Source organism: Odontesthes bonariensis, chromosome 8 (genome assembly GCF_027942865.1).
Source record: "Odontesthes bonariensis isolate fOdoBon6 chromosome 8, fOdoBon6.hap1, whole genome shotgun sequence".
In the NCBI taxonomy this organism is placed as follows: Eukaryota; Metazoa; Chordata; class Actinopteri; order Atheriniformes; family Atherinopsidae; genus Odontesthes; species Odontesthes bonariensis.
The window spans coordinates 19,169,512-19,197,023 of record NC_134513.1 but is presented as its reverse complement, the minus strand read 5'-3'; the positions used below and the strand labels follow the sequence as shown (position 1 = coordinate 19,197,023).

Sequence of the window (27,512 nt, the reverse complement as noted above, 5' to 3'; positions counted from 1 at the left end):
CCCTGGCAAAATGATAGAATCAGCACACATGGATGATGTTCATTTTTGCATTTCTAAAACAAGTACCTACACGAGTCTAAATATGCAAATGAGTGTGATTTTGAAAGAGAGCACCCGGATTATTGACAGCAAACATTACCCCAACCAGAGAGCTGTCAGTGGAAACAATAGAAAGGACTCTAAAACTTTTTCAAGAAGGTAATTGAACTCAGAGTGTGACAAAAGATTAACCCAGTCAGCCGTTTCTAAAGTTTAAAGCTAGTAGAAGCAAAATGGGAAGGTTGTAAAAGGGAAACCAAGGAAGACGTCAAAGAGTCAGGCCAAAAGACTCAAAGCAATTTGACTTAGAATAGAAAATGTGCGGGTTAGAGTTAGGGTTAGAAATGAAAAACAAATGGGCAGAGAGAGGAGTCAATGTTTGTGAGGGAACTGTAAGAAAACAACTGAAGGAAATGGGATTTACTGTCACAATCCATCATTTGAGGAAAAAAAGGAATAGAACCTAAACACGGGACTTACAGGCAGTAGGCTGGTTGGTGAAGAAACAGTAACGTTAGAGAAAGAACTAAAAGTCACTGCCAAGGCAGGAAAGGCCAGGTACTAATTAAGAAAAAACAAGATAAGAATCTTTGGTCTAGACACGCAACAGACTGACTGAGGGGAGCTATGACGAGGATCTGGTCAGGGGAAAATGTCATGGGACGGTGGTGGTGCGAGGCGTGGATAAGGAGGACCCAAATGCAGATTTTCCAAAAAACAAAAACTTGATTTATTTCCAAGAGAACAAAAGGCTGGATTACAAAACATGACTATGACAAAAACAAAAGACTTGACTTGACTTGACTTGACTTGACTTGACTTGACTTGACTTGACTTGACTTGACTTGACTTGACTTGACTTGACTTGACTTGACTTGGCTTGACTTGGCTTAAAGTGACAATCATGGGGATAAGGTGAGGATCTGGCGCTGATACCTGGGAAACCCTGGAAACTAAATACTTTAGGAGTGATTGGTGAGTGAGTGCAGTTGAGGGGAAAAACACAGGTGACATGAGTGAAGGTGATGGCAGGACAAGAGAAACTAATGGCAAAACATGGCAAAGCTAAATGCTAAACATGGACTTGAAAACTAACATAAGACATGAAAGAAAACCTAAAACATGACAAGACTGTAAAACATAAGAGGAACTAAGAACATAACCAAAACTCACAGACATGACAGAAAATGAAAACCAAGAAGCATTTATACTGGAAGGGGTGGTTAGATGATTGAAACCAGGTGAGTAAACAGAATCCACAAGAACTTTGAGCAAAAAGACAAAGAGCACAAGCAACCAAACGCCAAAAGGTAAACAAGAATAAGACAAAACTAGAACCCAGAAGACAAAGTCACGATGTAAAAAACTAATCAGAACATCCAAGGATGATCCGTCCACACTGGAAAAAAAATCAAAATCTTACCAAGTATATTTGTCTCATTTCTAGTCCAAATATCGCATTACACTTAATATAAGACACAACTGCCTAACGAGTACTTTTTTGGCATCGATGATCCATCAGCACTTCACCAGAGTGATGATTTCAATTGAAAAGCTTTCAGAAATATGAACATTTATCTTGGAGTGTGTGCTACGATCTTAACTGTTTGGGATGAGATATCCAACTGTACCTTTAAAAATCTTCTTAAGAGAAGATGTACACTGGAAAAAAAATCAGAGTCTTACCAAGTATATTTGTCTCATTTCTTGTCAAAATATCTCATTACACTTAATATAAGACACAACTGCCTAACAAGTACTATTTCAGCCAGATATAGGGACTTGTTTGAAGACAACACAGCTGGAATATCTTGTTAAATGAAAAAGTCTTGAAAACAAATTGTTTTGAGTCACATATCATATGAAACAAGCTTTTTGAAGAGGTTTTTAAGCTAATTTCAAGATCACTTTTATCTCAAAAGTCCCAAATATCACATCTTATTTCAAGAAATTTTGACAAGCCGATTTTCACTAGTTCCATTGGCAGATTTTTTTGCTTATTTCAAGCAAAAATGTCTTGTATTTGTTTTTTTTTTTACTTAGTTTTGGTGGGGCATTTTTTCCAGTGCAAGAAACAAATCCTAATCTTACTTTAAGATATTAACAGAACATGACCTGAAAAAATACAAACCAAAACTAAAAAAAAAACAAAAAAACATGGTCCATAACATCTCCATCCAGAAAAGCCAAATGTAAACCATCACTAACACCTAAAGAGAAGAGAACAAGATTACAGTGGGCCAAAGGGAAGCAGCCAGGAACTGTGGATGACTGGATGGTAAAGGACCAGGGAAGATGGCAGTGTTAACTCCACAGTAAATGCACAAGTGGACACTGACATTTTAGACACTTTTCTCATTCCATCAATCAAAAGGAGGTTCGGTGATGCTGATCCTGTTTTTCAGGATGATAATGCATCTTGTCACAAAGCAGAAGGGTTCAAACTTTTCTTTAAGAAAGACATATCAGCACAATGACATGGCTGGATCTCAATATAAGTTCAGTTTCATGGTGGAAACCATGCTCCATTCTGCAAAGCTGATCTGTCAATTGCTGTATGAGACAGTTGGACCTGATTGAAGTCCTCAAAATAGAGGACTTCACTAAGTCACAAATTTCTTTAAGCTACGATTGAAACATTGAATCTTAAAATTTTAAATGTATCATTTTAGAAAAAGGATTTTGCAACCCCTTTTATATAAAAACCAAATGGATTTGCTAAAGGGGATCCTCAGAGATTTTTGCGGCCATTGGTTTGTTTGAAGTTGTACTGAGGTCACTCCTATCGTCTTCCCTCTTTTTCACTAATGCTCTCATTAAAAAAAAAAAAACCCGGCATCCTCCATGCAGGCTCCACAGACTTTCTTTTGTTTTAGCTGTGCCGTAAACAGCATGCAGCTCCAGTTCTCTTTTTGCTCCGTCTCAGCAGAGTAACGAGATGTTGGAGCATCAGCGGAGCCGAATGCGAGAAGAGATCAGGGAGTACAAGTTTCGAGAATCACGGCTTCTTCAGGACTACACCGAGCTGGAGGAGGAGAACATCTCTCTGCAGAAACTGGTCTCAACGCTCAAGCAGAGTCAGGTACACGCACACACACACCTTGTTTCGTTTTCCACCTAAGGGTCAATCGCTACCCTAATCCTAGTTTTAACTTATATAGTGTGTTAGTGTTTTTCCTGAACTTAATTAATACTTCTTTACAAAAGTTCTGCTGATCTACTCTGTTTTAAACATTTACAGAAGCGGTGAAAAGTGTGGACACACTCACTCCTTCATAATGACTGGTTTGGTGTGTCCGATTATACTGTTGCGTTCTAGTGTATCTGCACTGCTGTGCTGAGAACTGCATTACCGTACTGTAGGCTGAGTTTCTTTTGATAAAAATGACTGCAAACAGTTATTAGTGTTATGGAACAAGACTCTGGTTTCATGGGTTTGTGGTGATAGATCCTCTGGGAGCTACTGATTGTGGAAGTTGGTAGTTTACTGAACTACACAGACTGTAAGAGATACAAAAACAAGTAGGTGGTATTCGGCTACTTTGGCAGAATGCTGGTCATTGCGTTTGCACGTTAGCAAAGATAATTACCACCAGCAATCTTGCCTGTTTAATTTTTGGTTGACTCAAACATAATTTTGCACATAATAAGATGCTGAACAAGTGCAACTGAAAGTCAGGACACAAAGTAACTCCCTGCAGTGGTTTAAGTCGAGCTATAGAGTGCAATTAAGGTCATACACAGACATATATCTATATATATCACTTCAAACTAAATATTACAACAAAATATCACTACTATGTGTCACCACTGTGGTGCACACATGCACTACAAAAATAAGTTGGAACTCAAATCACAAAGCTTTGACAGAAGAAGAAACTTTGTTCCACTTTCTGTGTACCTACATGTTGTTCTGTCTATAAAACAGTAAAGGTGTAGGACTATTTTCATTTGGAAGTTTAATCCCCATTTAATGCTTTGATTTAAAGGGATAGTTCACCTCTTTTGACATGAAGCTGTATGACATCCCATATTAGCAATATCATTTATGAACATTGACTTACCCCCCGCTGCGTCCTGTGAGCCGAGTTCCAGCCTCGTTTTGGCGTTGACGAAGGTAGTCCGGCTAGTTGGCTGGGGTCCCGAAAATAAAGCGTTTTGCTTCTCAAAACAATATGCGTTCAAAAGAGTAATACATTTGCATCACAAAATCGTTCTCCAGAAAAAGTCAGACCTCACAATCGCTTGGCACTATTTTCTCTCCCTTCGTATCACTCCGTGATTGCCACCTGCCGACAGCCGCGCATGTTACAGTGTTTACTGCTCGGTCTGCACTTCGGCCTGCACAGTTTACACAGCCCGTAGTGATACGAAGGTAGAGAGAAATAGCGCCAAGCGATTGTGAGGTCTGACTTTTTCTGGATGGACGATTTTGTGATGCAAATGTATTACTCTTTTGAACGCAACCGTTCCTTCTGCAACCGTTTATGTCTGCAACTCATTTAATTGACCATAAATTTGTTAACCCTGCTTCAGGTGGAATATGAAGGCCTGAAGCATGAGATCAAGGTCTTGGAGGAGGAGACGGAGCTCCTCAACAGCCAGCTGCAGGATGCGCTGCGCCTGAAGGACATCTCAGACGCTCAGCTGGAGGAGGCTCTCGAGTCCCTGAAGAGTGAGCGTGAGCAGAAGAAACACCTGCGTAGAGAGCTTGTCCACCATCTCAGCATGTGTGACGTGGCCTACACTGGCAGTGTGCATCTAATGTTCTCCTCTGCCCCACCCAGCGGCACTGCCACCCCAACTACACTCCTTTCCCCAAGTGCAGAGGAGCCGACAAGGTGGTCATTACACACACAAACCCAAAGAGGCAAACCCCAACACTGTGCTTTAAAATTGTGATTTCAGAATCCTAAAAGATGTGCTTGTACCATTTAATATTCCAAAGTTGCTTTGAATGGTCAATTATACATGGATTATCCACACAATGGCTTTTTTTCTTTTCTTACATGTTGTAAGTGTAAGGTCTATTTTCAATTGGAGGATCAATCCTCATTTGGTGCTTTGATTTCATCAGACTGATTGACTTCATTGATCTGATTGGTTAAAGCTGACAGAAAATGATAGACAAATGGTTCATCCAATCATCTGACCATGTTTTTCTAAGCTTGCATGTCAGTTTATAATTAACTGCATGCTGCCTACACTTATACTGTTTGCAGTCATATAATATCAAAATGTCTAAAGTTCATATTTGAACTCGTCCAATGTTTAAAATGATGGAACCACACCCGCTAAGACAGACAACAGTCAGCTTTGTAGATTAATTAAATAAGCATGATTGGCCTCCTATAGCGGTCAAAGGTCTGGTCACTAATTTCCAGAGATGAGGACTCAAGTCACTGTGACTTGGACTCAAGTCGACTCGAGTCGCTGTTTTGATGACTTGTGACTTGACTTGACGTAAAATAAAAGACTTGAGACTCGACTCGGACTTGGAAGTTAAAGACTCGACACTTGACTTGACTTGAGACGGTGATACGGGGTGGACAGGTTGGACACATTGGCCAATGATGTTTACTGACAGTTACTTATATCTTGTCTTTTCACTTTATTAAGATCAGATTCTGCAGGTAAAATTGTAATAATAAGGTGACTTGACTTTGACTTGACTTGCCCAAGAAAAAATGACTTGGGACTTACTTGAGACTTGAAAGCTAAGACTTGAGACTTACTTGAGACTTGAAAGATAAGACTTGGGACTTACTTGAGACTTGCACATGTGTGACTTGGTCCCATCTCTGTTGTGACTTGACTTGACATAAAATAAAAGACTTGAGACTCGACTCGGACTTGGAAATTAAAGACTCGGCACTTGACTTGACTTGAGACACGATGACTTGAATGACTTGAGTGTTAAGCATCTAGCATAACTTCGAACTTTGTTCGTCATTTGAAGATCCATTCTGACCAGTAAGTGCTTGTCAAATTAGCTAATATTATCCTGTTAGCCTAGTCGGTAGCTAGCTAACGTTAGCTTGATATGATACGGGGTGGACAGGTTGGACACATTGGCCAATGATGTTTGCTGACAGTTACTTATATCTTGTCTTTTCACTTTATTAAGATCAGATTCTGCAGGTAAAATTGCAATAATAAGGTGACTTGACTTTGATTTGACCTATTACAGGACTTGACTTGCCCAAGAAAAAATTACTTGGGACTTGCACATGTGTGACTTGGTCCCATCTCTGCTAATTTCACCTTAATTCAGCTTGTTTTGTGGAAACGAAAGGGAAATTGTAAAGAAAATGGAGATAACGTACTCCACTGTTATCCTCCAGGTGTAATGGCCACCTGCAGAGTGGGACAGTTGCAGCGATGGCCGCGGGTTTGGCATCCAGGGCTAATGGCTCAGGTCGGAAAGCTGAGGGGGCGACTACGGCAGATCTGTTCAGTGAGATGAACGTGACGGAGATTCAGAAGCTCAAGCAGCAGCTGATGACGGTGAGTCTGCTCTTCGATCAACATGAATAGAATGATGTGAGAAGCGCACACAGAACATATGGTGTCAGGCTCTACATAAGTGCAGACTTGATAAAAAAAACGATGATAAGGAACTGATGTGGCTTCAACCCTAAGTACTTATCATATAAAATGGAGGCATGAATCACAGTATAAAAGTTTGAGAACAAACATACTGATGAGTTGCTATTTTCAGACAAGTTGCAGTTGTTTCATGCTAACAAAGCAGATTTTATAGTGCACGCTCAACTCGCCACAATGCTGTGTTTTGTGTGTATTCATACACCACCCGTGCGTGTGAATCTGCTACAGTTCGTCACCTCGTAATCCCATCCATCCCAGCTCAAATAGGCTGGTCTGCAGGAAGAGTTTATTTTTATCTCAGCTGACACACAACACTTTTTCAGTACAGGGAGGGTTTCAATACTGCTTCTGCCGTCAACTCCAGCACAAATTCAGCTATTTACTGTAACTGCCTGTTTAGACCAGAAGCGACCAAAGGCTTTTATATTCCAAGTTTGATGTAACACTGAAAACCACTCAGAACTTTTTTTTTTGTCATTCTCATATGTATATAGTTACCGTCAAAGGTTTACATTTTGACAGTTTTTTTCTTCCATTTTGTGAAGTTTTTTTTAGATTTGGGAGACTGTTTTCAAACAACACATCAATTTCATGTATATACACTGCTAAAAAATATGAAGGGAACACTAAAATAACATTTCCTCGATCTCAATTAATTAAATATTCCAGTTGAAAATCGTTATTACTCACATAGTGGAATGCATTGAGAACAATGTAACATAAAAATGATCAATGTAAATCAAAATTATTATCCCATGGAGGTCTGGATTTGGAATCCTACTCTAAATAAAAGTGGAAAATCACATTACAGGCTGATCCAACTTCAGTGGAAATTCCTCAAGACAAGTCAAAATGAGGCTCAGTAGTGTGTGTGGCCTCCATGTGGCTGTATGAACTCCCTACAACACCTGGGCTCCTGATGAATCTCCTGAGGGATCTCCTCCCAGACCTGGGTTAAAGCATCAGTCAACTCCTGGACAGTCTGTGGTGCAACGTGGCGTTGGTGGATGGAACGAGACATGATGTCCTAGATTGGACTCAGGTCTGGGGAACGGGCAGGCCGGTCCATAGCATCAGTGCCTTCATCATGCAGGAACTGTTGACACGCTTCAGCCACATGAGGCATTCTCATGCATCAGAAGGAACCCAGGGCCCACTGCACCAGCATATGGTCTCACAGTGAGTCTGAGGATCTCATCCCGGTACCTAACGGCAGTCAGGGTACCTCTGGCTAGCACATGGAGGGCTGTGCGGCCCTCCAAAGAAATGCCTCCCCACGCCATTACTGACCCACCGCAAAAACCGGTCATTCTGGATGATGTTGCAGGCAGCAGAAGGTTCTCCACAGCGTCTCCAGACTCTGTCACATCTGCTCAGTGTGAACCTGCTCTCATCCCTGAAGAGCACAGGGCGCCAATGGCAAATCTGCCAATCTTGGTGTTCTCTGGCAAATGCCAATTGCCCTGCACGGTGTTGGGTTGTAAGTACAAGCCCCGCTTGTGGACGTCGGGCCCTCATACCACCCTCATGGAGTCTGTTTCTGACAGTTTGATCAGAAACGTGCATATTAGTGGCCTGCTGGAGGTCATTTTGCAGGGCTCTGGCCCTGCTCCTCCTGCTCCTCCATGCACAAAGGAGGAGGTAGCGGTCCTGTTGTTGGGTTGTTGCCCTCCTACGGCCCCCTCCACCCCGCCTGGTATCTCCTCCATGCTCTGGACACTGTGCTGAGAGACACAGCAAACCTTCTTGCCACAGCTCGCATTGATGTGCCATGCTGGATGAGCTGCACTATCTGAGCAACTTCTGTGGGTTGTAGACACCGCCTCATGCTACCTCTAGAGGTGGGAGCACTGACAAAATGCAAAAGTGACCAAAACATCAGCCAGAAAAGATGAAAACAGAGAAATGGTCTGTGGTCACCACCTGCAGAACCACTCCTTTAATAGGGTTTGTCTTGCCTTTTCTTGTCTTGCCTCTCATTTCCACCTGTTGTCTGTTCCATTTGCACAACAGCAGGCGAAATTGATTCATAATCAGTGTTGCTTCCTAACTGGACAGGTTGATTTCACAGAAATGTGATTGACTTGGAGTTACATTGTGTTGCTTTTGTGTTCCCAAATGACTGGGACAATGTTAAAGGATGGAGTGATATTGAAGTTTATTATCGGTGGTGAAAAAGCCCCCGAATGTTGTGAAAAGATGTTTTTAATTTTAAAATCTGTCTCTGACCAGTCCAGTGATAGCAGTCAGACACGTCATACCAGAGGGTGATAATGTACTGTAAGTTCAAAAAGACAAAATAAAAGTGCAGTTGTGCCATCATCACTTGAATCAAAAACAAAAAGAATACTGTGATCCTGCAGTAGTCAATGAAAGAGTGTTTCATTTGCAATCTGTGCAAAAAACAAAAATAACTCAAATGTATCCCTGCATCGGTGGCTGCAATGAGCCTGTTTCGCACTGCACGACTTCTCAAAATGTGGTTGCAGGCTTGAAACTGCTACTCTCAAGTCATGCTCAACGTTGAGCTGAGATCTGTATTTTGTTTTCAGAGATGCCCCAGCTGAAAAGCATGTGGGTGCATTGCGCGATTCTGTATGTAACTTTGTGTGAGGCCATTTGTGCTCGACCGACGCGGCCTTTACCAGGCGTTGCTCCTGCTGTCGATATTCTTCCAGTTTTCTTTTAAAGAAATCCAGTGGCTTGTTAACGTGACAGGGGTGTGTTGTCTCCTTAATTTGTTCGGCCTCATGCTGTCTGCTGCTAACGGCTTCAGACACAGAACACACATCGGTCTCTCCTCTGCACCGACCATCGCAACCGTGGATCCTAGACCAAGATAGCTTTCATCATATTTTCTTTTCGGTTGGGTTTTTGGTTGACTTGGCCCCTGTGTCTTGTGTGTTTGTGATGGTGCTGGCTCCTTTTTGGTCCGAGTCACAAATGTATCCATGTTGCTCACAGTTACGCTACCTGCTACCTTGCTGTCCAGCTGCATTTAACAACCCAACGTCAATCATTGTTTTTGCACTTTAGTGCCAGGTTACGTTTTTCTCCCGATCTCCCAATGCTCTCTCATAATTTTAGCTGTTCATTATTACTTGTTTGTGTGTGGGTGTTTTGTTTAGTGAATTATCTTTATTGTCAATAAAGAAAAGCATTTAAGATGGGCATAAAATTAAAAACTTCCTCCTGTTTGTCGCGCCCAACTTGCCATGTCTCCGTGCCCCACACTTTGAGAAGCACTGCGCTAGCCTTAGCAGTTACATTTTACTGTTGCCCTGCCATTACCTCAAACCTGTAGGCTGCATCATCTTTGCATTTGGACCCTAACCTTTCTGTTGCCCCCTTCAGGTTGACCGTGAGAAAGTGGCACTCATGACCAGCCTGCAGGAGTCCCAGACGCAACTCCAACACACACAAGAAGCCCTGACTGAGCAGCATGAAAAGGCCTGCCGTCTTAGTCGGAAAGTCATAGCACTGCGCCGCCTTCATCGAAGAGTAGACCAGGAGGCCCGTGACAGTGCCACCGCTCAGCCCCATCTAGAAACCCTGATGGAGCTGGACAAAGACGAGGAGGAGGCTGAAGAGGAGGAGGAAACTGAAGAGGATAAGACTGAGGCGCTGAGCACAAGTCAAGTGTTTTCCTACCAAACTCCTGGTCTGGAAATCCTGCAGTGCAAATACCGTGTGGCTGTAACAGAGGTGGTCGAGCTCAAAGCGCAGATGAAAGCTCTGCGTGAGAAGCTGGCTCAGTGTGCGGTTGGAGCAGCGGAGCAGAAGCCGAGGCGATGCAGTGAGCTGCTGAAGCTGGAGAGGCAGGTAACCTCATTGGAGAAGAGCTGCCAGGAGGGACGAGAGAAGGTAACTCGTTAATTAATGAATGATTATTTTTAATGTTTTTTATTTATTTATTTTTATTTATTTATTTAAATTGTTTTTAAAATGTTTTAAAAATTTTTTTAAATGATTTTATTGCCTTCTTGTGATTTTATGTAGCTGTAAAGCACTTTATGTTACCTTGTGTACGAATTGTGCTCTATAAATAAAATAGCCTTGCCTTGCCTTGCCTAACACACGTGTCATACTTTTAGTGTCTGCTGGAATGAAAGATATCTAAACTGATTTTTTTTTCCTCCTCTTCTCTCAGAATTCTAGTCTGGAGCTGGAATTGCAGGCAGCTCAGTCGGCAGCCCGTGAGAGCCAGGGGGCTTTAAACGCAGCTCAGGATGAGCTGGTGACCCTGAGCGAGGAGCTTGCTCAGCTGTATCACCACGTCTGCCTGTGCAATAATGAGACGCCCAACCGTGTCATGCTGGACTACTACAGGTGTGACTGATAGTTCAAATAAGGAATCCCACTGAGCGGCAACATTTCAGTAGAACACTGATTGAGCTTTGGTGTGGGGAACTTACTGGGGAATATGCTCACCTAAGAAAAGAGGGCATTAATAACATACAAAATATCAGTATCAGGTTTCTGTGGTGTTGTAACATGCAAACAGTGTGTTTAGAAGCGGTTTTACATGATGACTTAATCACAGTATACTTATTTATGCACTGTGGTTTGCTTACATAAGAATAAATGTTCAACTGCTAAATGAAATCCCAGATTAAAGTCCTGCATAAACATCAAAGATTTCACCAAACAAATTAAAATGCACCTACTATTAAAACAGACGTGCTCCCACTGATAATTGATTTCTATTTTATTTTATTTTTTTATTTTTTTATTTATTTTTTTAAATCAGGCCTCTTAAAGAATTTTTTAAAGAAAATATTAAATAAAATATGAATCAAAATGTATAATTCAGAAATGAACAAGTTAAAATGATTAAAATAGACCCACTGGTAATTAGGTTGTTTTTTTAAATAAAGAAAGGAAAAAAATGATAATAATTGTACTCCTTACCCCATCCCCCTTTAAGGACTACGGATGGAAAATAGCACTTCTGCTAAATCCCATGTAACCATCTTGTTGTTGTCGTTCATGAAATGGCAATGATTTATGGTATTGCATGCTGTCCTTTAAATAAACTCATTCATTCATTCATTCATTCATTATTCTGTGGAAAATTATAAGGACTGGCTCAAATATCAGAACTTGAGATTGCTAATGCCCTGTATTTACAACCGTGTAGCAAATGAGTGATGATGAGAGACTAGGACAGATGACTGGTCTTCCAAGGTTGAAAGTTTGACACTTCATTTTTTATTTTATTATTTATTTGATTAGGACAATGCACATTAATCAACATATCAGCAGAGCATCAATGTAAAGATGCCAGACTTAGCACAGTTGCTAAATTTCATCCGTTGTCCTAAGGCAGGTATCATAAAAAACATACAGACAATACACCATGACAAATGGATACAACGTGAAAAAAAACAAAACTAATTCACATCATAGTTAAGAGTCCATACACAAAATGGAAAAGACGGAGGGGTTACCCATGAGAGCAGGTCTGGGTTGTTTTCAACCACTGTTTAAGGGTCTTTTTTTTTTAAAGGTGGTGTAATTGTCACAGTTTCTAACAGGAGTTGGCAGTGTGCTCCTTCCTAGCACTGTTTAAACATGACAGAAACACAATGAGGGCTGCCCCACTTGTGATTCACAGGTTAGACCACATGTTGAAATCTGTTAGCTCTTTACTCCCACAAACTGACACCATCAGGGCTGCCAACTCCCTGCAAACAAGCCAAAACTACCCCAAACCAAGCATTTGCCTGGGGAGACCATGGCTCAGTTAGCATCACTAACACCCTTCCACATTATAGCCCCCCCAACCATCCACGAGGAACGCTTGACTCTTCAAAAAAGGATTAATATGGATGAAAAAGAAGCCCTAGCCTTGCAAAAAGAAAAAAAAAATCTTGAAAAGTCCTTTCAGAAGGAATGTCTATGTTTGGTCTGGCAAACTGAACAAGACATTACTTAATGCCTATACTCAGAGATGGGACCAAGTCACACATGTGCAAGTCTCAAGTAAGTCCCAAGTAATTTTTTCTTGGGCAAGTCAAAGTCAAGTCACCTTATTATTGCAATTTTACCTGCAGAATCTGATCTTAATAAAGTGAAAAGACAAGATAGATAGAAAGATACTTTATTAATCCCGAGGGAAATTTAAGAAGACGAGATATAAGTAACTGTCAGTAAACATCATTGGCCAATGTGTCCAACCTGTCCACCCCGAATCATATCAAGCTAACGTTAGCTAACTACCGACTAGGCTAACAGGATAATATTAGCTAATTTGACAAGCACTTACTGGTCAGAATGGATCTTCAAATGACGAACAAAGTTCGAAGTTATGCTAGATGCTTAACACTCAAGTCATTCAAGTCATCGTGTCTCAAGTCAAGTCAAGTGCCGAGTCTTTAACTTCCAAGTCCGAGTCGAGTCTCAAGTCTTTTTTTTTTAAAGTCAAGTCACAAGTCATCAAAACAGCAACTCGAGTCGACTTGAGTCCAAGTCACAGTGACTTGAGTCCCCGTCACAGTGACTTGAGTCCCCGTCACAGTGACTTGAGTCCCCATCTCTGCCTATACTTGTCCTCGGAAGTTGCCGCCAACACTTTTTGCTAGATATGCTGACACATCAAGAACCGCCTCTTACCAACATGTAGCTGACCCACCACCCTCCAAATCCTGGAAGTTACCAGCTGGAACCAGGTTCGCCGCATTTCACAATAAGCTGTGGTAGGTTCAAGCTTCGTCTCTCAGATCTGCATCAGTATGCACGCACCACTACAGGCAAGGAGACCCAAATAATAAAAAAGTTGGCCTGTGTCAAAGCCTCAGGTTTACACCTGCCAATTTGTCCTGTATCTAACACAATAGGTGAACTGACTGTTCACCCTCTAATATCCTAAACCCCAAAACGATTTGCTGTTCCAAAATAATCTGCAGGGGAGGTTGTAATGTGTTAGCTCATCTGTGTGTAGGTTTTAGAACATTTCACCACTCTGGCAGATGATACAACGAATGGAAGGACAAATCAAATCAAATTTATTTGTATAGCACATTTCATGTACAAAACAATTCAAAGTGCTTCACATAAAATAAAAGCATTGCAGCAGGGAGTGGAAGAAGCATTAAAAATACATAAAAGAATATAAAGAGAAACATAAAATAATTTAAATGAATTTAAAAACAAGCAACAGTCCAGATAAGTTAAAAGATATCGTGCCGATTTCATGCATAGACACATGAGAACAGAAATGTTTTTAACCTGGATTTAAAAATGTCTACATTTGGTGAAAGTTTAATCTCCACTGGCAGTTTGTTCCACTTGTTGGCAGCATAACAGCTAAATGCTGCTTCTCCATGTTTAGTCTGGACTCTGGACTGGACCAGCTGACCTGAGTCCTTGGATCTAAGAGCTCTGCTGAGTTTATATTCTCTGAACATATCACAGATGTATTTTGGGCCTAAACCGTTCTGGGATTTGTAAACCATCAGCAGGCTTTTAAAATCTATTCTGTGACTGAATGGAAGCCAGAGTAAAGATTTTAAAACTGGTGTGATGTGTTCAGATCTCTTAGTCCGGGTTAAAACTCCAGCAGCAGCGTTCTGGATGAGCTGCAGATGTTTAATGCTCTTTTTGGGAAGTCCAGTTAAAAGAGCATTACAGTAATGGAGTCTACTGGAGATGAATGCATGGATGAGTTTCTCCTGGTCTTTTTGGGAGAGGAAACCTTTAATTCTGTTGATGTTTCTGAGATGGTAAAAAGCTGCCTTGGTGACAGCTTTGATGTGGCGGCTGAAAGTCAGATCTGAGTCTATCAACACTCCGAGGTTACCAACTTGGTCAGTGATTGTAATCTAATTTGTCCTGTTTCTCTTCTAGACAAGGCAGAGGGCTCAGATGCATCAGTGCCAGTCTCAAAGCCATGTCCTCAGACAACAGCAAAGTTCTCCTCACACCACGCTTGGCCAGGCGGCTGGCCGCTGTCGCTTCGGCGACGTCCACTCCAGGAGAGTCCCGGAGCCCCTCCGAGTCTCCATCCAAAGAACCTCTGTCTGGAGAGGGCAGAAGACAGGAGAAGGAGGCAGACAGGGAGGGCCTTCAAGCTCCGTGTGAGCAGAGTCTGCCGCCCTGCACGCCCCCGACTCGTTCACCCAGCATCAGTGCCTCATCATCGTCATCATCTTCATCGTCACCTGCCCTTGAAGCACCGAGTGAGCTGCGCAGGGAGCCCATGAACGTCTACAACCTCAATTCCATAGTTAGAGACCAGGTACGATGCACACTCATCTCGCATTAGTACCAGTGGAACTCCTTTTATGGTTCTGTCCTCTGCTGTCAACATATTTCATTTTCAGAAGCCAAACTTTTCAGACTATCCTCTCTTCCCCTCTCACTAACCTTGTTTAAGGTTTTTATTCTCCCCCCCGCTCTGCTTTCTGTGCTCTAAATCACTTGCCTGTCATCTCCGCCTTTCCCCTCCATGTTTTTCCTGTCCTGACTTAGGTGAAGCATCTCCAGCGGGCCGTGGACAGGTCCTTACAGCTGTCCAGGCAGAGAGCTGCAGCCAGGGAACTGGCCCCTCTTCTGGACAAGGACAAGGAGAGCTGCCTGGAGGAGATCCTAAAGCTAAAGTCCTTGCTCAGCACCAAGAGAGAGCAGATAGCCACCCTCAGACTGGTGCTTAAAGCCAACAAACAGGTGAGAGACTGGACCTGTTTATTTTTTTTCTTGATATGTACACTGAAAAAAACACAACTCATAAGATTTACTTAAAAATTCCTTTGTGAGTATTTGCACTCAAATGCTTGAAGTAATATTTAATGCTTCAATATCAAGTAACACTCACTTGCTAGTATCAAGTAAATTTTTACTTACCATAAAACATAACAGTTTTGAAGATATTAAGTAACATTTACTTAATTACATCTAAGTTAAGAGGAAACCTAAGTAAAACTTACTCTTCCCCCATAATTCATGTATTACGTTAATAAAATGTTTATTTTTATTTAAGAAGCTCTAGTTCTTACTGATTCTTAAAAATACAAGGTAGAAATGATGACAGTTCCTCTAATGGAGTTTACTTCACCAACAAGTCACTTTTTTTTCCAGAGTAAATGTATTTTATTTATACAGCCCTTTACAAACAATCCTTACGATGTACCAAAGTGCTTTACAGCAGGTAATAAATAAAAACAATAAGTTAAAACAAATAAAAACAATAGAAGAACAGTGAAAGCAATAAAATATCACAAAATCGATTAAGATAAAATAAGATAAAAGTGCCATCATACCACTGGGTATTAAAAGCAATCCTAAATAAGTAGGTTTTTAGCCTAGATTTCAAGAGGCCCGGGTCAGAAGTAAGACGCAGCTCGACGGGGAGCTTATTCCAGAGCCTGGGTGTCAGGGCTGGATGGGTTGGTAGGACATGATGCAGACTCAGAGGTGTAAAAAGCAAAATTTGGTTTATTTTACAAACAAAAGGCGCAGTTGAGCCGGATGACAAAAAACTAAACAGTGGAAAACAAAACATGACTAAGGAAAAACAAAACAAGGAACATTACTTGGAATAACATGAATAATACTTAACTTTACGTGATGACGTAGCGTGGCATGAGGGGTGAAAATCAAGGAAAAAAGATCTCACACAATGACAGGGGAGCCTGGAAACTAAATAGGGAACTGGGAGTGATGGGTGACTGAGTGCAGCTGGGGACAATGACAAACAGGTGACGTGAGTGACAACTAATGAGCAGACAGAAACTGTGGGGAAGACAATGGTAAACTATGAACTCAAAAACCAAAACCTAACCGAAAACTATGATAGAACATAAAACTAAAAACATGGGGAAAATCCCACGGGCGTGACACTGGGGGGCAGCGACGGAAAAGTCTCGGTCACCCCAGGGTTTGTATTCTGACCTGGGCACTTCCAGCAAAAATTAATTTGTTGACCTCAGAGCTCTACCAGGATTGCGGACTGTTAAAAGCTCAGATAAATATGATGGGGCGAGGCCGTTAAGAGCTTTAAAAACAAGCATTAAAAGTTTCAAATCAATTCTGTAAAGGACAGGAAGCCAATGGAGGGAGTTAAGAGCAGGAGTGATGTGCACACGTCTGTTGGTGTTGGTTAAAAGACGGGCAGCATATGTGTAGAATGAAACAATACAAGTTAAGGGTAAAAGCAATTTAGATCATCGAATGCAAATAATGGGAGTGCAGAAGGCTGTTGGCCTTAAAGTGAGCTGACAAAACTTGAAAACATTCGCATGATACTGTGCTGTGTGAAGGAGGGAGAGGTGGCTGCTGCGAAGCAATCTGCAGTTCACCATGAAATGAAATCATCAGTCTGCACTCTGACAGCCACCATTTTGTTGCATGACTTAGACTGGTCCGTGACCATGAATTAGAAGCTTTCATTGGATAAGATTTTACTGGAACGCTTGAGTTACACAACAAAGAGCCTATGGTTCCCCTCAGTTTCAAAACTCTCCAAATTCCAATGTGACTGAGCATCTCCCGGATTAGCAAAAATAAGCTGGATCCCATCCTACAGCCCTTTCGACCTAAGAGATCTACTTCTTATATTATATTTTAGTGACACAAGAGGGAACTACGCAAATTATGCAAGTGATTTTAATGTAGTGACCAATCAGTGTAAATACAGAATGAGAGAAAAAAAATGAGCATGGTAGTCTTTAAAGTCAACATAAAGTGTGAGAAAGGCTAAAATCCCTCTTTCCCTCCTCTTCCTGCCATCTCTGGGCACCTATACTGGAATCAGTTTCTGATTTCCTGAAATCTCCTCCAATATGGGTTCACTGTAAACACAAGCTCATCATTAACCTATACAGTGTGTTGATACAACTGAACCCATGGTGGTAAATGTCTGAAACCTTGTGTAACACATTTCAGATACCAGAAGAACTTTCCAACCCTAAACTGTTACACAGCAGCATAACACCGAGGTCATTATCATTTCAATTTGGACTCGCATGATTCAGAGAGACCCTGCATGCTGTATTTCACACCAATGGCCAGTTCTTTGACAACTCTACCAGTTTGCTTTTACAACAAGTGGAAAGTAGTCGCTGTAGTACCGCAAAGATCCCGCCGGTACATATAATAGTATTTCAGACTCTCTCTAAGAGCTGATGTCATGCAACAGCTGAGTTAGGGAGGACATGTGATTTTGCAAACACATTAGAAAGTGCAATATCAATTAGGGGTGGGCGAAAAAAATCGATTCATGTACCTGTTGATTTTTTATGGGATGATTTTAAAAGTCTTTTATTGTCAGATACACAGAACAACAGAGTCGGACTGGGCACTGAAATTCTTAGGACAGGACACCGTACAGCAGCTACCATAACAAGACATAACATGCCGTAACATGTCGTGACATAAGTACTCTGACAAAAACAGTAACAATAAATAGGCAATGTGGATACTACAATATACATTTTACGCTAATTACAAGAGCTATAATATAATACACTACTGAACATATAATACACATAATAGCCTATGCTAATCTAAGACCTATACTAACCTAGAACATAAGGTAAAATACTTAATACAATATTCTGCAATATTGCAAGTTGCAGTGCAAACAGCAGTGGAGGTAGGCATGTGTAAAGTATAGTGTCGAGTGTGTAAGTGATGAGAGTGCATTATAGTCCATTTAGTCCATCTATTCATTACATTAAGTTATGTTAAAACTAGCCCACATTTGTGCCGTGTGGACATTTCAATTCATTTTGTTACTGTAAACTTTAAAAAAAAATGCTCTACATGTTATGTACCTCTTTTTGTCTCAGTTGAAATAAATGGACTGACTGACACAGACTGATGTGCATTGTTTATGGGAATGACATTCATTCTAGAAGTGTATGATGCAACTTGTTTGTTTTTGAAGGAGGAAGAAAATCGCAATTACTGATATATATCTAATCGCAATACTTGTAGAATCGCAATTATCAAGAATCGTGACACAAATCGAATCGGCACCTTAGAATCGAATCGTGACCAAAGCATATCGTCCCACCCCTAATATCTATCTATGTGTCTATGTGTTCTCCCAGACCGCAGAGGTGGCTTTAACCAACCTAAAGGGTAAGTATGAGGCAGAGAAATCCATGGTGACTGACACCATGATGAAGCTGAGGAACGAGCTGAAGGCTCTGAAGGAGGACGCCGCCACATTCTCCTCTCTGCGAGCCATGTTTGCCACCAGGTCAGCGAATAAACAGCCACAAACTCAAATTGAAATTAAGAATTGAAACTTTTTTGCCCAAGTGACCATACCAAATCAAGTAGTCAGATGAATTCGTCCACGCCTGATTGTGTTTTTTATATTCTACCAATCAGCATGCTGTTAAATTTGAAAGATTTAAGTTGATATTTTCGAAGAAACCTACGGAAGCCCAGAGCGGCCATGGTAGGTGTAAACTTTTTTGTGATGGTTTTCTCGAGATAACGAGATAATTATGTTGTTATCTTGAGAAAACAATGATCGTTTTCGAGGCCACTTTTTCTCCCCAGTCCGTCCCTGTTTAATATGTGTTTTATGTGTTCGCAATTTGTTTGTCTTGTAGAGATAACTTTCATATCAGCCCGCGTCATTTAAGGAGACGGCTGGCTCGACTGCAGCTCAAAAGGCGTTTACACCTGAGTGATCCTGTTGTCAACTTCATCAGTGACCAGCTGAGGGGACCAGGCCGTCTCCATGGTTACCGAATGATGCACGAGAGATGCCGTTATCGTTTTCTCGAGAAAACTAAATGCTTGTCACACCAGCGGGATTTGCTCTGTTCATTTTCACAGCAGAATTGTTACACAAACGCTCCACATTCCATGTTAGATTCATAGGCTACTTTATTCAGTTTTCAATGAAAGGGGAGGGGGGTAAAAATGGGTACACCTTTGCCAGAAATACATATAAACACAGGGGCGGACTGGGGAGAAAAAGTGGACTCGAAAACCATCGGTACATTAACCCGTTATCTCGAGAAAACCATCAAAAAAAGTTTATACGTACCGCGTCCGCTCTGGGCTTCTGTAGAAACCACTGTCACTGTTTGCCCTTTTAGGTTCCTATTTTCCACATTGATTGCGATGATTTTTACATGCGGATCTGCTCAGTCTTTCATTTAGTTTTCCTTTTCAACTTGAGACCTGAAACTGTTCCCTCCGCAGGTGTGATGAGTACATGACGCAGCTGGATGAAATGCAGCGGCAGCTGGCTGCAGCCGAGGACGAGAAGAAGACCCTGAATTCTCTTCTGCGTATGGCCATCCAACAGAAACTGGCCCTCACGCAGCGCCTGGAGGATTTGGCCTTTGATCAAGAGCAGTCTCATCGGACCCCCAGGGGGGGCAGGGTGACCCGTAGGAGGACCAGCACTCCCAAAGTAAGTCCCTCGGCCTCGGCTTCAGCCTCCAACCTAACCCAGGCCTCCACATCAGCTTTGGCCCCTGGCGGCCTCTCCTCGGCCAACCTCTCTAGTCCAGTGTCAGCTCTTTTCGATGATCCTTTGGTCCCCTTCAGCCCGTCGGTTGTCAGCGCAGCCGCTGCGGCCCTGGCCTCAGTCCTCACCTCCCCTACCTCACAAAAATACCCTCGCAGTCCGTCATCACCATCAGTTGCCTCGCTAGCTGGCCCTCCTGCACCAGAGAGCCCCCCTTCTCTGGAAGCCCCCTCCCCTCCCTCAACACAGACCCCACCCTCAACCCCTCTGAGGCAGGCTCACTCCCAGTGGACCGTGGGGATGCGGACGTTTGTGGTCGACTCCCACAGTATCAGCGTCAACATCTCCCCATCTTTGCCCCGTAGCTCAGGCCTGCCAGCTAGGCAATACATCCCAGACACTCACCCCTCCCCCCCACCCAGCACCACTAACAGGTCCACCCAGCCGGGGTCTGCCCCCTCCTCTTCCTATCGCTCCCCTATTCTGGGGCTCAGGCGTCCTACTTGGAGTGCCTCGCCTCGAACTCGGCCCCTGTCCAGCATGCCGCGCTCCTCTCTCCTCCACACCTCTTCTTCTTCTTCTTCTTCCCCTTACTCCTCCTCTTACTCACCGTCTCTCCCTCAAAGCTATTCTCCTTCCTACTACAGTTCCACCCCAACTTTTACCCCCTCAAGCTCCTACCTTAACTCTGGCACCTCCACCTCCTACAGCCACTCCAGCCACTACACACCTCTCTACCCCAGATACTATAGTTCGTATCGGCCTCGGGAATAAGCCTATACTCTAAATCCTTTACTGTACGCCTTTTGAAGGCTTCTCCACTCAGCTCCTCGATGACACTAAAACTGTTGCTCCCGTCATCCTTCTCTTTTGGTCACCTGAGAGAAAGGAGGCTCACAGAGAGGAGGACATAATGGTTTCCTGTTTCCCCACTTCCTGTTTTCCTGTGCCTACGCCTCGGCCAATGGGTTCTGAATGTTCAGTGACTTTGCTCAGGGATTTGACATAAGGAGCACAAGCGGCCCCGCCTTCCTTTTATTCTGAGACTGCTGATGGGTCCACAGAAGGACGTTAAAAGAGACTTTTTAATGCAAGTTTGTAGCATTTAAGTTCTTTAGGTTGAAACCACATGTGCATGAAGTGATTAAAAACAGGGACATTGAGACACCAAGTGAACACATACTCATACGTTTTACTAAAGTTCATGACACATTAAAGTCCCTCCTCTATACTCACTATAATGTCCACATTGTTTTAAATGGTGGCGAGTCTGTTATTTAAGCACTAACACCAAACCACATGTTTTAGTGCAGGAATTCACCTTTGCTGATTAAGTTTCTGGAAAGCTTAAGGAGGGTTTAGGGGTGATTCAAGCTAAGTTGTACAATACTTAAAGGAACGATGACAAGTGTGTCACCCTGGATACGGACGATGGCACAAATGGACATAACGATGAGATGATTGTGTAAAGCACCGATGGAATCACACTTTTTGATGGTAGCAGTGGTGTAGAGAAGAAAACACCTGCTGTAGCACACCTGGTCAGCCAATGTCGCTGAGCTGTGTTGGGATGTAGTTTCGAGAACAAAAAGAAAAATGTTAACAACTCCAGTATTTGTAGTTAGTGAGGTGTGCTGTGACTGAAGCACAGACACATTAAGAGTTTTGAATTTATTCCACTCTAAATTGTCACACAGAAACCGACACAGCTGTATTATAGAACTATAACTGTGGATGTGGAGTCACAGACGAGTCCCTGGCATGCACTGGGTGTTTTCTCTCATGAAGGGTGCTGTTTCCTCGTAGGAACCTATTATTGCACCTCAGTTCGCGTGTGTGTGTGTGTGTGTGTGCGTGTGTGTGTGTGTGTATTCCTCATTCAGTGATGTCATTGTCATGAATTCCACTTAAACCAAGTGTCATCCATCTGTAGCACCACCCAGTGGTTTATTCTTATATAACCATGTATTCAGCTCTGCATGTTCATGGTTGGACGCTCTTAAATTTCAGACTTCCTTCATGTCTATATTCAAAATAGATCTGGTGCAGGCTGCAGAAAGGGAGGAAGGGATAGTGGAAAGGAGATACGGGAGCACTCATAAATGGCATCCGACCAGTTTATGATCAGATCTCTGTACAGGGATGCCATTTGATTTGAAGTGAGCTCTGAGGTGTGTCCAAGCTGCTCTCTCTCCCTTTTTGATTTAATATAATTAGAAAAAAACGATTGGTTTGCCACATAAAAGCTAAAAGCTTTTGATAACGGTCCCATTGGTAATTTCTGAAGCCCAAGCAATCTTGCATTGTTTTTGTCGGGTTTATCTTTAAATCAGTGTTACAGAGGTTACACTGTGTTTGTACATTTATCTGAAAAGGAATGAAAATCAGGAAATTGACTTTACAAGCAGGTGAATAACAACAGCTGCAGCCACATGGCAGGGAGAGGAAGTGATTAAAGACTGTTCAGGCTCTCAGTGAGCATGGCTGACTGGTTGTTCTACTGGCACACCATCAGTGTAGGGTGGGTAAGACTCAGTCTTTCTGATTGATGGGATGGCTTGTCCATGGTTCAGGGGATGTGACACACTACATTCAATTTGCAATAAGTTAACAAATTAGAACGACCTTTGGCTTCATTTGTCATTTGTCTACCATTTGGGCTGAGAAAACATCCCCTAACTTAGAGTTCTAAAGTTCTGAGATCCTTTTCCTGCGGGTTTGCTGTGCAGCGATGGTTCTATGCTTTTTTGTCTCTGAGCTTGACACAGAGGGAAGATGATACAGTCAGCGTTGTATTCACGCAATGGCAGCAGAGCAGGACAAATTAACTTTGCAATATTATCCAGTGTAGGAGTGACCAGGGATGACATGACTTAATTGCTTTCTGTTGTTTCCCATTCCATACTGGTCACATGAAACTGAAAATGAAAAAAAAGTTAATCTCACCATCGAGCTGAGGTTAATATTATTGGATTTAATTGCTAGTGCTGGTGGCTGTTTTACCATCAGTCAGGGGCCATTTTCTTTGTTTTTTTCAGCCAACTGGCACCCAGCAGCTGTCTGATATCTCTGACTCACAGATTCAGATTAGACACCACAAATAACTGTTTTTATTTGCTCATCATAGCTAGAAAACTAGTTCCCATGGATGTCATGTTAATCTTCTCATTTGACTTGAGTTAAAGCAACATAAAAAACAACCATTGATATCTGAGGTCCTACCACTTCAGCACACATGATACCGTATTCCCTGTGTTTGTGTGTGCCTTACAGTACCCACACAGTGTAGCCTAATAACAAATGCCTGCTGTGTCTATGCCTGGACGCAAACTTTTTTTTCATGCTGTTTTTTTATTTTGTATTTTCGCACCTGTACCTCAGGCTAAGATGCTGTTTTTATGTATATGTCCTTGTTTGGTTTGCTTTCTCGGATAAGACTTAAGTCACAATACTTTTTTTTTTTTTGTCAGAGCGCTGTCCAAAATACAGACCTGGCAAATACCCATGTTTCCTTCAGCTTTTTTTTTTCACTCATGTACTTTCTCCTTTCCACCACCAGGACCTCTTCTTTCTTTCTCCCTGATTGTTAATTCAGAACACCACTGTTTTATGCTGACTATAAACTCTTGTCTAATCCTCTAAACGGACAGAATCCTGTAGCCTATAATATACAAGTTTTTCAATGTGCTGCATGGGGCAAAAACTCATTTGACAGGCACTGTTTTTTTTTTTTTTTCTCCAGATTTCTGTTTGACTCCTCTGGATAAAACGTAGACCTGTCTCCGCAGTTTGGGTGTAAACAGAGCAAATGGAATTTACGGAGTCCTCTTTAATTTCGAGCAACCTCTTACTTGTACACTGAAATATAAAAAAAAGTTTAAAAAAAAGAGGACGACATTTTTTAGGCACACTCATTGTTGGCCGGACTGATCATTTACATTGTCTGTGTGTATTCTAAACCTGTTACATTACTCCCATTCAGTGTCCCCAGCAATGTTGCACTTGTTTATACAGTTTAGAATAGATCACTAACTTTACTGCTTACCTTTTTCTAAAGTAAAAACATTTTCTTTTAAATGTTTGAATGTTAAAGAGTAGTAAAACTCTTTCATAGAAGAGAGTGCTGATAATTGTTTGGAAGAAGATTAAAAACCACCCATATTTGATCTACCAAGTTGAGGCTGAAACTTCTCTGTGACCCTTCCATATAAGCACAATGGCAGCAGTGAGAGACACATCTGTTGTTTGCTCACTGATTACCATTCCATAAAGTATCCAAAGAGGTGGTTCCTGCATAATCAGCTCATTATCAGCCTGTGTTGTAGAGGCTTCCTTTGCCAACTCTAGTTTTAATAGTAACATTCATGTTGTTTATATTTTCCTCTTGTTCTTTATCACCAATAAAGATGTGTTTCATCAAAAGTACGACAAATGTATGATTATAGTTTGAGCACAGAAGGCCAGGTTACTTATGAGACCTACTTGGAACATGGTGGCGGTAATTCGTGGTAATTCGAAGGTCAGTGGGGCTCAATTAACATTTAAGTACATATAGCATTACTAAGTGTGCTTATTGCTACTCCTTGTGACTGTAGGTTACTGTAAATGCTAAAGATTACTGTAATTCAAATTAGTAAATGGTTAGATATCTTCATACTCGCATAATATAATTTTGTATGCCATATAGCTCATCAAGAGCACCGTATTTACAACTCTCTCCCTGTTAAAAAATACGAGTTTATATTTGAAAGAAATTACCAGATTCCAGGAGAATATGTCATATACTAAATGGCAGTGCCACACAGGAAAAAAAAAACTAAATTATTAATGTACAAAGAGTAGTATCATCAGCCATATGGTAGGACTTACCATGCTATGACACTGAGGTGAATCAAAAGTGAACTCAAACAGGAGGAACATCAGGATGTGGTGTGACCTGTATGTTAGCTGAGGTCAAAGATGGAAACCAGTGTGATCTCCTCTCTGTGACAGCCCACCTCCTGCCAGCCAGTGTTACACAGACAAACACCAACCAGCACCCACATCCCTCTGCTGACTGACCAACCAGCCAGCACGTGCAAACATTGGAATGAGGGGAATTTAGAACAAAATAAGAGATGACACGGAGTCTGTCAAATGTTGTTTTCTGCCCCATGGCTCACCTACAGGTGCACCAGTTGAGCGGTTTGATTTGTAAGGAGTCCCAGGACTCAACTTGAATCAAAAAGGAAAAAAAAGGTCCGGTGATATCTTGGCTCTATTCCTAATGGCTTAAATAAATGTAAAGGAAAATTAGACTGAGTAGAATGTTTTGATTGTAATGTTCAGTGCGATGTACAGGTTCAATACATTGACGGGATTTCATTCACAAGCTTTCCAAAACAGCTTAAAGGGATAGTTTGCCTCTTTTGACATGAAGCTGTATGACATCCCATATTAGCAATATCGTTTATGAACATTGACTTACCCCCTGCTGCGTCCTGTGAGCCGAGTTCCAGCCGAGTTTTGGCGTTGACGAAGGTGGTCCGGCTAGTTGGCTGGGGTCCCGAAAATAAAGCGTTTTGCTTCTCAAAACAATATGCGTTCAAAAGAGTAATACATTTGCATCACAAAATCGTTAGCTGGGAAAAGTCAGACCTCACAATCGCTTTGCGCTATTTTTGCCTCCCTTCATATCAATTGCGTACAGCCACCTAGCGATAGCCGCACCTGTAACGGTGTTTACTGCTCGGTCTACACAGTTTACACAGCCCATAGTAATACGAAGGTAGAGAGAAATAGCGCCAAGCGATTGTGAGGTCTGACTTTTTCTGGAGGGACGATTTTGTGATGCAAATGTATTACTCTTTTTGAACGCATATTGTTTTAATAAGGCGCTTTATTTTCGGGACCCCAGCCAACTAGACGGACTACCTTCGTCAACGCCAAAACGAGGCTGGAACTCAGCTCACAGCGCACAGCAGGGGGTAAGTCAATGTTCATAAATGATATTGCTAATATGGGATGTCATACAGCTTCATGTCAAAAGAGGCGAACTATCCCTTTAAGCACACGATGTCACAAAAAGTTCTCAGACAACAGTGTTACATATTTTCTGACAGAATACAGGAACAAAGAAGCCCTGTGGAATATTTTCCAAGACAAGAGAAGTGTGCTGTCACAACAAAAACCTTCTCCACCCCCCACTTTTCAAAACCAAGATGATTGAATCCATTCGGGATTCTCTGGACCTCCAGCTGCAGACATCTTTACGTTCTTTCGCCTTTGATTGCCTTTTTTTTTGTGGTCTTTAGTTGAGCCTTCACTATCCAGAGAATGTGGCCTTGTGACTCCACCCCTGCATCAGAGCTGAAATCACCTCCATGAAATGTCTGTCGAGCTAAAACTACATTTTTTTTTCTCCTATGCAAAACTGTTATGTGTATGCTTATTTTACTGTGCTCACGCTACAAGTTAAAAGAGCTGAAACGCCCCCGTGTTCAAACATCCAGACTGTTATATGTGATACCATTTGAATGTGTCCAATGCCTGTTTGCTTTCTGAACACTTTATATGCATGTGTACAGACCAAATATTTTAAAGCTTTAACTGTACAGTGTTCTCTTAATACATGCTGTAATGTAAATATCAGCGTCAATACATTGTGTCATTTTTCCAAAGTTCCACATTCAAGACATTTATTTGCACATTTGCATTTGTAGACATGACTTCAGCTTCATACTACAGTGTCCCAAAAGAACTTTATTTCACTTCATATAAAATGTTAAAGCAACCCCTTTTCCCCCTTACTGGCATGTGGGTAAGTGTTGAGTCCTTGATCTTCTTTCTTAGGAGAGGCCTTTATTATTGTGAAACATCCCCAGTATTTATATGTGTACTGTGTCCATGTAACAGTGTCAGTTTCTTGCAGGTCGTCAGTAGCCTTTTGCCTCAGTTCCGGTCCTCGTTCCCTCCCCGCAGCTGAGGGCGTGGCCTCTGATCACAGGTAAGCAACATCACAGCCACAAATACTCCGAAATCTAACAGGTTTTTCTCAACACATTCACTTAAAGGGATAGTTCACCTCTTTTGACATGAAGCTGTATGACATCCCATATTAGCAATATCAGTTATGAACATTGACTTACCCCCCGCTGCGTCCTGTGAGCGGAGTTCCAGCCTCGTTTTAGCGTTGACGAAAGTAGTCCGGCTAGTTTGCTAGGGTCCTGAAAATAAAGCGTTTTGCTTCTCAAAACAATATGTGTTCAAAAGAGTAATACATTTGCATCACAAAATCGTTCTCAAGGAAAAAGTCAGACCTCACAATCGCTTGGCGCTATTTCTGTCACGCCCACGGGACTCTGCCATGTTTTTAGTTTTACGTTTCATCATGTTTTAGGTTTCATGTCTTAGTTTTGTTACGTTTTAGGTTCAGGTCTTTTACGTT

General features: G+C 41.9%; 1 protein-coding gene across 5 annotated transcripts in view; it reads left to right on the top strand.

The window, feature by feature from the left end:
* The window catches only part of LOC142385455 (protein bicaudal D homolog 1-like), a 60,441-nt gene that overhangs the window by 28,654 nt on the left and 4,275 nt on the right, over positions 1-27,512 (top strand). For 2 of the 5 annotated variants that reach the window (XM_075472008.1, XM_075472006.1), the window contains exons 3-11: positions 2,969-3,121; positions 4,576-4,880; positions 6,384-6,546; positions 10,003-10,512; positions 10,799-10,977; positions 14,497-14,887; positions 15,121-15,315; positions 18,702-18,853; positions 19,816-23,816. In XM_075472008.1, coding sequence (XP_075328123.1) covers positions 2,969-3,121; positions 4,576-4,880; positions 6,384-6,546; positions 10,003-10,512; positions 10,799-10,977; positions 14,497-14,887; positions 15,121-15,315; positions 18,702-18,853; positions 19,816-20,860 — 3,093 coding nt within the window. In that variant the 3' untranslated portion in view covers positions 20,861-23,816. Of the gene's footprint in view, positions 1-2,965; positions 3,122-4,575; positions 4,881-6,383; positions 6,547-10,002; positions 10,513-10,798; positions 10,978-14,496; positions 14,888-15,120; positions 15,316-18,701; positions 18,854-19,815; positions 23,817-26,996; positions 27,072-27,512 lie in introns of those variants that run through there. The other 3 variants (XM_075472007.1, XM_075472005.1, XM_075472009.1) reach the window with 2 other exon arrangements.